Source organism: Meles meles, chromosome 1 (genome assembly GCF_922984935.1).
Source record: "Meles meles chromosome 1, mMelMel3.1 paternal haplotype, whole genome shotgun sequence".
Taxonomy (NCBI): Eukaryota; Metazoa; Chordata; class Mammalia; order Carnivora; family Mustelidae; genus Meles; species Meles meles.
Genome location: NC_060066.1, coordinates 43045282 through 43057295, shown reverse-complemented (window position 1 = coordinate 43057295; position 12014 = coordinate 43045282). Strand labels below are relative to the sequence as shown.

Genomic DNA, 12014 nt, shown 5'->3' with positions numbered 1-12014 from the left:
AATTGAATCTGGCAATTTAGTAGTTTAAATTATTATTAAATTAATTACTATTAAGTTGATAGTTTAATTTACCAGTTGTCCTAATTTTATGGATAATTTGATTTAACTTATAAGTTTGATTACCACTTTAATACTTATTTTGTGTTTTTGGAAATATTGACTGTTGCTGAATTATCAATCATAAAAAGCTGCTAATATGAAATGGCTGCAAAGCAAATTTATTCTTCAGTGAAATTACAAAATAATCATAATTTTTAAATAATCCTCTCTAATGTACTGCCAAATTTAGGAGCATTTCTTGATATATCCAGTCTTTTCAACCAAAATTAAAAATAATTTCTTATTGTTTTGTTATTACCATTTGTTCTCTGTTCATTTTGGTTACATCCATATTTGGTTTTGCCCCAGGTTAGGAAAAACCATATAAGCCCAATTTTGAATGATATCATATTTTATCAAAAACCTTTAGTATTACAAACAATAGAAAATTTATAATTTAACTTTATAATTATAATTTAACTTTAACAACTTTATTTACATATTATTTGTATACCATAAATTCACCCATTTTGAATTTAACTTTAACAACTTTATAATTTAACTTTAACAACTTTATTTACATATTATTCATATACCATAAAATTCAACCATTTTGAATCATAGTTTGATTTTTAAAAACTAACGTATTTGAATTATAAAAATTAGAATATGTTAGAACAGGTAAAACCAAACAATTAATTGGCTATCTGTTGATTAAATCCTTTTGAATTTTGTTGTGTTTTATTTTTGTAAATTGAAAAACTGAATGACAGTATTACTTTGAAAGTAAGGACTCATTTGAACTGAAAATCATGAAGAAGAAAGAAGTGTTGCCCAGAGTTAACAGTAGTCAGTACATAGTGATCATATGTAACTTAATTTTGGAATGTAAGCACTGTTCGGCTGTCCAGGAAATTTTCATGTAACTCAAACGTACATGATTTATTAGAATATTGGCTACAAATTATATACTGTTTTAGCTTTTTGGAATTACATCATTGATCAAGGAGAAATTTTACTTTTGCTTTGTTTTAATTTAGAAAGGTATTACTGAAGATGGCTGGAATTGCATTTCTTGCCCTGGTGGTTTAACTGCAGAAGGAAAATGCCACTGTCCCACTGGCCATATTTTAGGTAAGAAGTAAATTCTTTATGAAAAAGTAGTAATGAATCTTCACTTAGCTGGTTTGAAAAGGACATTAATTGAAATAGCTAGGTGAACAGTATTTTTTTTTAATTGTCCAAAATTTAATGATGTTTAAGACAATAGTAGCCATTGAGAAGAGAATAAAAAGCCCTCCCTGATTAAAAAAAAAAAAAAAATTCTCAGGACACCTGGCTGGCTTAGTTGGTTAAGTATCTGCCTTCAGCTCAGGTCATGTTCCCTGGGGTTCTGAGATCAAGTCCTGCATCAGGCTCCTTGCTCACTGGGGAGTCTGTTTCTTTCTCTGCCTGCCTGCTTCCCCTGCTTGTGCTCTCTCTCTCTTTCTCTGACAAGTAAATAAATAAAATCTTTTTAAAAAATTAAAAAATATTCTTTATAATATATGATTAGATTGATACTTCCTTAAAATAACGTGATAAAATATGTATGTTTTAATTCAGAAGCCAACATGATGCTTAATAGGGACAAATGATAAGCATTTCTATTAATGTCAGGACCCAGATAAAGATGTAAACTGTGTACTTAGGTAAGTGAAAGAAATAGATGTTAGGTTAATTAAAAAGGAGGTAAAAATCATTAAAATTAATTTTTAATGATTTGATTATATGTTTAGAAAACCCAAGGGAATTACTAAAAATTACTATAAACAATAAAGGTTTTTGATACAGAATTATTTTCCAAAAATTAGTAGCCTTCTTCTGTCTAAACAACAATTCTTTAAAATGTATGAAAGAAGAAAATAATCTCATCTACAGTAGCAACAAAAAGAAAAAAATGCCAAGGCATAAATTTTAAGAAGAAATGTATAAGATAAATCAATTGAAGAAACCTTAGAATGCTCCTGCAGGTTACAAAAGTAGGCTTTAGTAAGTGAAATACATAGGATGTTCTTGAAGGGGAAAATTAAATATTATTATAAAGATATCAGATCTCCCAATACCAGTCTATTCATTTAATGGAACCCTGGTAAATTCTACTGGGATATCGTTTGTCTATTTTAGAGACTACACAACTAACTCTAAAATTTATCTGGAAAAAATACGAAAAACCAAGAATTTTATGAAAAAGGAGAGAGGAAACAACCCTATCAGGTATTATGCACATTTTATAGCTGCTGTAATAACATGTATGGCTGGCATATGGATTACACATACTGATGGGTGGAACTTAGAGAATCAAAATAGACGGAGTCTCAGTCAGAATGTGATATGTGATAAAAGTGGCATTTCCTGTCAGTGGAGAAAGACTGATTAGTAGATGGTGTTGGGGAAACTTGGAAAATACTAAGTTGGGTTTCTAACTTATTTCTTAAAGAAAAATAAATTTCAGGTCAGTCAAATATTTAAATACTAAATATGATTCTATAAAAGATCAAGAAAGGGGAGCCTGGATGGCTCAGTTGTTAAGCGTCTGCCTTTGGCTCAGGTCATGATCCCAGGGTTCTGGGATTGAACCTGCATCAGGCTCCCTGCTCTGTGGGAAGCCTGCTTCTCCCACTCCCCCAATTTGTGTTCCCTCTCTCACTCTCTCTGTCTCTCTCTGTCAAATAAATAAAATCTTTAAAAAAAAAAAAAGATCATAAAAAACAGGAAAAATTTTTTTAGTCTTGGGATGGAATAGGCCTATAAGGAGAAACCCAGAATCTACAGAAGAAAATATTGGCAAATTTGACTAAATACAAATTCTAAAATATCATGTAGAAAAATAATAAAGAATACAAGGGAAAAACCTACAAACTAGAGAAAAATTTATAATGCATACAATTAACAAAGGTCTAAGTTCTGCAATATATATATAAAGCTTATATAAATAATATAAGAACAAGAGGAAAAGCTGGATTTAAACAATGGCCAAAAATCATGAATAAACTTCACAAACTAAAAAATGTTAAACATGAGAAATAAGTTCAACATTGCTCAGAGAATAATATTAATGAAAATTTTATTTTTAAAATAAAATTTTTTTTAGCCTACCAGATTTTATTGTCAACTTTTTTTTTTAAGATTTTATTTACTTATTTGACAGAGAGAGACAGAGCAAGAGAGGGAACAAGAAGTGGTAAGAGAGGGAGAAGCAGGCTTCCCGCCTAGCAGGGAGCCTGATGCGGGGTTCGATCCCAGGACCCTGGGACCATGACCTGAGCCCAACGCAGACGCTTAATGACTAAGCCATCCAGGCACATCTCAACATTTTTTTTTTAAGATTTTTTTAATATGACACAGAGAGGGAGAGAGAGAGAGAGTGCGAGAGAGCACAAGTAGGGGAAGCAGCAGCTTCCCTGCTGAGCAGGGAGCCTGATGCAGGGCTCCATCCCAGTACCTAGGATCATGACCTGAGCCAAAGGCAGATATGTCATTGACTGAGCCACCAAGGTGCCCCTATTATCAACCTTTCTTTTTTTTCTAAATTTTTTTTATTTATTTGACAGAGACAAAGAGATCACAAGTAGGCCGAGAGGCAGGCAGAGAGAGGGGGAAGCAGGCTCCCCTCTGAGCAGAGAGCCCGATGCGGGGCTTGATCCCAGGACCCTAGGATCATGACCTGAGCCAAAGGCAGAAACCCAACCCACTGAGCCACCCAGGTGCCCCTATTATCAACCTTTTGAACTTTTATAGTGTTTGCAAGGAAACAGGGTAGTAGTTATTCATGTACTACTGGGGAGTTATAAATTGGTGCAGTCTCTTTGGAGAGCAACTTGACAGTATTATAAAATGCGGATCATCACCCAGTTAGCCTTTATCTAGGAATTTCCTGTCCTAGTGCAGGAAAATACATGTCTGAAGAAGTATATGCATGGCTTCTTATTGCAACTTTCGTCCTAAGACAAAATAGCATACACAATGTCAAAGTCTGTGAAGAAGATATTAGTCAAATAAACTGTCATACATCCATGCAGGCATGTAGGATACAGAAAAATATAGATTATTATATAGAAAAATCATGCAGTTCTTCAAGTATTGCTAAAGAAACCAATCCAAGATACATTAAAAATGAAAAAAAGCATAGAAAAGTTTCTATCTATTCACCCACAAATATTTATTTGAGTACTTGCTGTTTATTGGTACTGTTTTCTGTATTTGGTGAGCTACCACTTATGCTTTCTAAAAATTATAAACCCATATGTGCTATGCAAACCCTATATCTGGAAGAAACAGGGTGGTAACAGTCTTGCCTCCAGGGTAGAGAACTGGGTATCTGGGGGAGAAGGGTGGGAAAGAGACTTCATTTTCAAATTCTTTTAAAATAATTTTTAAAAGAAATAAAAATCCAGGCCATCAATTTATTTAAAATCTAGTTAGAAGACAGGATATGCATATGGAAAAATTATTTGCAGAGCAAGATAACAACTATATATATATATATTTTTTTTTTAAAGATTTTATTTCTTTGACAGAGAGAGAGATCACAAGTAGGCAGAGACACAGGCAGAGAGTGAGGAGGAAGCAAGCTCCCTGCCAAGTAGAGAGCCTGATGCGGGGCTCAATCCCAGGACCCTGGGACCATGACCTGAAGGCGGAGGCTTTAATCCACTGAGCCACGCAGGCGCCCCAGCAACAAAATATTTTTATAGGAGCACATATATTAAATCATGAAATGAGCATTCTAGACAATAAATGTAAGGAAGAACTCACTTCAGCCAGGGTTGTTTGGGAAAGTGGGCATGAGGAGGCAGTATAATAGTGAGACCTTGAAGAGTTAATGGTATTTCAAAAGATAGCAAGAAAGAAAACATTCCGGGCAGGAGGAAGAGTATGAACAAGAGCAATGTTATAAATAAAAACATATTGTTATAAATATGAACATATTGTTATAAATATAAACATCCAGATTGAATATAAAGGGATTATGGAAATAACAGTTCGCTGAGTTTAAAGGTACGTTGGTCCAGATTGTGGAAGTCCTTGAATGGTAGGGTGTTCTGTAGGCATAGGGGTTTTTTGAGCTTCTACTAGGTGCTGGCCATTGTCCAGGGGGATGAAGGGTAAAGCAGTGAAAGGACTGAACAGGAATGCAGTCCCTGTCCTCGTGAAGCTGATATTTAAAGAGTGGGGACCAGAAATAGAGCTGTGAAGAGGCTGTTGGGGTGCCGTAGACAGGTGGTGACAAGGACCTAAACCAGAGTTAGAACACTTTGTACTCAAAGGAGTAGATCCCAGAAACATTAAAAGGATGATAATAGACTTAGATGAGTTAAGGAATATGAGGATGAAGAAAAAGGAAGTAAAAAATATCCTTGGGATTTCTTTTTTTTTTTTCTTTTTAAAGATTTTAATTATTTATTTATTTATTTGGCAGACAGAGATTACAAGTAGGCAGAGAGGCAGGCAGAGAGACAGAGGAGGAAGCAGGCTCTCCACGGAGCGGACAGCCCGATGCGGGGCTTGATCCCAGGACTCTGGGATCATGACCTGAGCCGAAGGCAGAGGCTTTAACCCACTGAGCCATCCAGGCGCCCCATCCTTGGGATTTCTAAGTGGGGATGAAGGCGATGATGTTCACAGATTCAAAAACAGTGTGGAAGTCAGAATGGACTGAGTTCTAAAATGACTTTTGACGGTCAGAGATCACTGGTGCAGAAGCTGCAAATTTAATGAGTTTCTGAGAATGGAGCTAGATGCCAGGGGGGCCAGATGGTGGCTCTGACACCTAGTAACCCTTATAGTTGGGTGACCACTATGAAACCAGTATTTCACTATTTTAGAGTTATATTACATACTTAAAATTTTCCATGGTGTGAACTCCTTAGAGCCATCTTGAACTTTTGCTGTTAATTTGTTCTGTGGATCTGTAAGAGGGCTGAGGGGGAGAGGAAGAATAGACAGAAAGAGGGTGCATCTTCCTTCTTACACAACTTCTTTCAACTCTTTCCATTTCTGAGGTAAGAAGAAAATGCTCAGATAACCTGGTAATTTTTAAAAAATAATTAATGCAAAAAAAAAAATAATTAATGCAGAATGTACATATCATTAAAAATTTTCAATAATTCATGAGGCTGTAAGATGAGAAATGAAAGTCCACACTCCCTACCTATTCCATTTCCCAAAAATTACCCTAGATAATCAATTATTTTTTCTCTATCCTTTCCAAGCTTCTTAATGTATTACAAATATTTTGGAGTGTTTATTTGCAGTGCATTTTGGAGAGAGTACCATAAGAGCACATGTAGATTTACTGCTTAAAAGGGCATTTATTTTTCAACTTTAAAATTTTACTCTTTGAAATGAAAGTAATATATGTATATGGCTAGAAATTTAAATGGTATAGAAAAATAGTAAAACTAAGTGCTTTTCCTTCTCCCCTCACTCTCACTCCTATTCCTCTAATGTAGTCATTATTAAGTTTTGTGTTCTTGCAAGAATGCTTTCAGTAATTATGTATCTCTGTACAGTCCTGAAAATATTTATATGTTGTCATACTTATTTATTTATAAATATTTGTTGACAAAATTAAAATAAATGTTAAAATAAATTTTTGAAACTTCATTTAACAGAAGGGCAGTTAAGCTAAAAAGCCATAGCTAGCCCCAGTTCAGTACCAGCAGACTGTTGTCATCATGTAAGAACATGGGTCTCATGAAATCAGACTTTCCTCTTTCTTAAAAGATGCTAAAAATACACAGTTTTTATGTGAAACTTCCAATTTTAAGTTCTTCAAATTAAAAAAAAAAAAGATGTTTATTGAGCACTAACTGCTAGGTGCTGGGATATAGCAGTGAATCAAACTTAGGTTCTAGTGGCAAGAGGAAGACAATAAGCCAATGAATAGTGTATGCCGGGGTGGTAAGTGCTATGAAGACAAATAAAGCAGGGCAAGGGAGAGAGAGCAACTGTTATTTTACATGTATGATCATGGAAGACCTCTTTGGAAAGGTGACATCTGAGTAAAGATTTGAAGGAAGTGAGCGACAAAGCCATGTAGATGACCAGGGGACTCAGGCTAGCAAGTATGAAGATCCTGAGATGGGAAACTGTTGGTCATGTTCAAGAAACAGCAAATACACTAATGTGGCTAAAGCAAACAAGGGTATGGAAAGAAGCAGATGGCACTGGAAAGTTGGGGTGATTGTGTGCAGATCAGGTAAGGCCTTTTAGGCTGTGATAGTGACCTTAGAAATTACCCCAGGTAAGATGGAAGGGCATTGGAAGGTTTCCAGGGGATTGAAATGATCACACTTAGTATTGAAAAGCCTCATTCTAGCTCCTGCCTGGAGAATAGAACCAGGGCTCCAATTAGGAAGCTGTCATTAAAGTCCAGGTGATATATGATGGCCCTTGGCCTGGGGTAGAGTTGTGAAAGTAGAGAGAATAATTCAGTTTCTAGATATAATTTGAAAAAAGATAATTTTTCAATCTAATCTAATTAGATTTGCAGATCTATTTTTTTTAATTTTAATGTTACTGTTTTTAACATGCAGTGTGAGGAGAAATAAGGAGACTCTAAGGACTGGGGCCTGAGTAAACGGTCCAATAGAATTGCCATTTAAGACAGGGATGACTGTAGAAGAAACAAGTCATTCACCTTTACTTTGGTTAAAATCATTTTTACCACCTTTTGAAAACTGAAAGTGTTATGGATAAAACATTGATAGCATTATGATTTGGACTAATGGTCTTTGACCCATTTTCCCGATGCTGGTTCTCTGTTAATTCCCTTAGCCCCAAAGTAATTGTTGATCATTTTGATGTGTGTGCACATACATGTTTGTATGTCTGTTTTTTTTTCCTGTTTTTAAAATATACATTCTAGCCACAAGAAATATAACTGGCATTTTTATATAAATGTTTCATACCAAAAATATTGTTCTACGGCATACTTTTTTCAGTTACCTGTATGATCTATAGATTACCTCATTGTTTCTAATCTACTCCATAGTATTTCATAGGTTGAATATACCATCATTTTGCTATTGTAAATATTTAGGTTTTCTAACAAGTAACACTTCAGTAAATGTCCTTATACACATGGACATGTGTTTCTGTAGGTTAGGTGTCTAAAAATGAAATTGTAGTGTTGAAGGTTATATGAATTTAAAATTTTAATAGGTACTACCAGAAACCATGAAGTTGTAGAGACATTTCAGCTGTCTATGAAATTACTTGTTTCTGGATACCCACTGTAATAGAAACATGCAGGTAACAAGTAAAAAACAAACAGAACAAAACTTGAGGAAAAAAATACTAATTTATTATTATGATTTGGAAAATTAGTTTTTCTATTTCTTTATGTGGGAATGAGGAAGTCTTCACTTTTCTATACTTTGTTTTGGTGGTGTTTGACATGCCTCTTCTGCAGATCAGGTATTTTGAGAATTATTAGAACAATAATTACTAGTGGGCTTTACAAAGTATGTAGAAACTTATTTGCTGACTTTGAGTTACAATTTTGTTTCTAAATCCTTTAGTGGAAAGAGCTGTTAATGGAACGTTGTTGTCTCAAGCAATTTGTAAGCTCTGTGATGAAAATGAAAACTCTTTTACGGTGGCAAATGCTTTAGGAAACAGGTAAGCCATGTGCTGGGTGCTGACTTTTTAAATATCATCTTACATTTATATGGAATCTGTACCTTTTATAAAAATACTTCCTATGATATCAGTTTCCTCACAATAACTCAAAGAAAGATGGAAATAGACATTGACACATAAAGAAGGTGAAGCCTAGAGAATGAGACTGATTAGAGGTCAAGGCTTGGCTCAGTCTCTTATCAGTTGTTTGACCTTGGCAAACTTAGTAAGTCAGTCCTCCTGTCTTTAGAATGGAGATAAACCACCCACTTCATAGGCTTTTATCACAGCTCAGAAATCAATATGGGAATTTTTAGCATAGTGTTTTAGAGTAAACACTCAGTAAATGGTAGCTGTTTTTGTTATTATGTAATTTGTACATAATCTATTATATATATATATATATATATATATATATATATATGTTTAGCATACAAGTATTAACTTCTGTTTACAGCATACTAGCTATGTGCCTGGAACTGTGCTTTTAATAAAGTTATATAAAGAACATATTACTAAGTAAATGATAATTATAGTAACCCAAGAATTCTGATTTATAGCCCTATTCTCTATCACTTCCTGTTTCCCCTTCATACATGCACACCACACACACACACACACACACACACACACACCCCTGCCTCTCTCTAATTCAGACATATTATCCCTATTTTAACCTCTTCAAATTTTTGTTGAGAGAGCTACATGATGACTTCCCTCTAAGCATAGTTTTCAGTTTCCAAGATTAAAATAGAAATACTTGAGTAGCTTCTCTTGGAGATACTTAGTGTTGGATCAATACTTATCTTAGGCTGATATGGGCTGTGGTGTCCAAATATTGACTACTAGGCTGATGCCCAAGCCTTCCCTTCCAGTACCAACTCAAGCCTAGATCTGTGCCATGTCCCATCTGCTCCTACCTACTCTATCTTACAAGTAATGAGTACAACAAACCATTCAGTGTCCCCACTATTCTGGTGGATTCTCTTCCTCCCTGTATATCATACATTAATGAAAAATATATTTTCCTAAAATAAATAAGGGTAATGAATAGACTTTGAAAGTATTTATTTTAGGTTTGGTGAAGGAATAGATACACATATATTTTTCAGCGTATGTTTCCTTTTTTGTTGTGACAGACAAAATAAGGAAAGTAGATTTGATATAACTACATATGAAAGCAGATTGAGTTTCATTTTAGTATATGTGCTGCCGAAGCGAGCACAGATTGAGTTTCATTTATATGAGTTTTTTGGGCTCTTAATTGAGTGACTTAACCATCCTATTCAATATTATTTGTGCTATACACTCGATATAGTTTCAAAAGAATGCTCTCCTATTATTGGTTAATTTTACTTATTTATACCTTGCTTTGTAATAGAAAGAATGGTAATAAAATTAATCAAATCAGTGTTAATATTTTTAATTTATTTATTACAAGTTATTACTTAGCTGAATGAATCTATTCTAATTCAGCATTTAGGAAGACAAGTGTTTGATGAAATTAGGTCTAGCATAATTCATTGACATTTAAAAATTTTTTTGTTATGTTGACAGATGTGTCCGATGCGAACCAACATTCATCAATACCAGTAGATCCTGTACCTGTTCAACACCGAACATTTTAGTAAGGCTAATCAAATTAATAAGACATATATTTTAAAATTAAGTTGGTTATACCTTTCCATAAACTATTTACATATTTATTTTTTATTTATGAAGACAGGGGGATTATGTTTCAGTAACACTGGGAATTTTCCTTCACGTGTAATTTCATCTGCCCGTTATGGAGATCTTGTGAGTATGTTGCAGTTTTTTTGTTCCATCCTTGTTGCGTACTTCCTTTGCTCATTAGTCTGGGGTTAAAATGAGAAACAGTTCTGTATAAGTCACTTTAAAACAGAAATTATCAATCTGAGAAACATTAATAACTCAGCGTTATTATTTATAAGTACCGTTCCTCTCTTCTCTACCTTGGCTCATCCTTTTTTGGTGATCTCCAGATGTTTAAGCTGGAAAGTTCTTTTATAGATCCTATAAAGATGCAGCATTATTTATTAAGAGCACTAGAGACTCTTGACTTGAACCCTGGATTTGCCAGTCATTAATTATATATCCTTGGACTTACTTAATATTTCTAAACTTCAGTTTTATTGTCTGGACATTGGATATAGTAATCAAACTTACCTCATAGTACCTATACATGGTAATCACTGGAGAAATGAGGGTTATTCGTATCTGGCCAGGTTCTTTATTTTGTAGTTGAGAGCATTTAGGTCTAGGGTTAGAGCCTTTGCAACAGTTGGTGGTCTATGGCTGCTTTGTAAAATGGGAAGAAAGTGAATGAATTGGAGCTGAGGAGATCATGAATCCAAGGGACTAGGAATTAGATGACTAACTAGAAGTTAGTTAATGAGCACTGAAAATACCCAGTATTCCAGCAGAGCTGGGGGTGGCAGACTAGGATCTGGTTGCTCAAATCATCCTTAGATGATTGGGGAGCGGTTAGAAGGAATTGGAGGACAACCATGATGAAGGTAGAATCTGGGCTCTTGACAAATAAAGCAAAAATTCCTCTTCTCCAGTATTGTCTTATTGGTGTGATAGGCAAGTACCAAATATTTGTGAAACAACAAAATAAACTAAGATGGGGTATAGATACAGAGCTCTGAGATCACCCCAAAATTAGCTCCTTAGCAATAAGATAGATACCTTCTGGAGTGTTCTTCCCCAATCTCAGGTTATAGTGACCTTCTGTATACCATTGTCAAACTCGTAGGCCTTTATTTTTATTTTTTTTTTCTTTTTTCCCTTTTTAAAATAATTCTGTCAAAAGTACCAATAAATTTCTTTTTCCTCTTTGGTGTCAGATCAGTCATATAGAACTCCCATTTCTTTCAGTCTCTGATCTGGAACAGGTCCTTAGTCTTTTCCTGCCTTACATAAACTCAACAGCTTTGAAGGTTATAGGCCTTACAGTCTATAGGATGACCCTTGACTGGGTCCATCCAGTTTTTCCTCATAATCAGGACATGGTTGGCAGGAAACCGTAAAAAAGATGTCTTGCTTTTCTCAGTGCATTGTACCATAACAGTGGGCATGCAACATTCATATGTCCTGTCACTGGTGATGTTAACTTTGATCACCTGCTGTCAAGCCACCATGTCTGCTCTAAGGGTACCATTTTACCCTTTGTAATTGATTAGTATTTTGTGAGGAGAATTTTCAAGATTATGCTTCGTCTTCACCAAACATTAACAATAAGTAACAGTAAGCTTTAGTCTCCTTTGGTGATGCTTACCTTTATC

General features: G+C 34.7%; 1 protein-coding gene across 2 annotated transcripts in view; it reads left to right on the top strand.

Annotated features, from left to right (window-relative positions):
- Positions 1-12014, top strand: part of TMEM67 (transmembrane protein 67) — a 51506-nt gene that overhangs the window by 3074 nt on the left and 36418 nt on the right. For both annotated transcript variants that reach the window (XR_006815352.1, XM_045981504.1), the window contains exons 3-6: positions 1080-1173; positions 8607-8706; positions 10264-10333; positions 10429-10503. Coding sequence is in view for 1 of the 2 variants with exons in the window: in XM_045981504.1 (XP_045837460.1) it covers positions 1080-1173; positions 8607-8706; positions 10264-10333; positions 10429-10503 (339 nt within the window). In the remaining variant the exon portion in view is untranslated. The remainder of the gene's footprint in view (positions 1-1079; positions 1174-8606; positions 8707-10263; positions 10334-10428; positions 10504-12014) is intronic.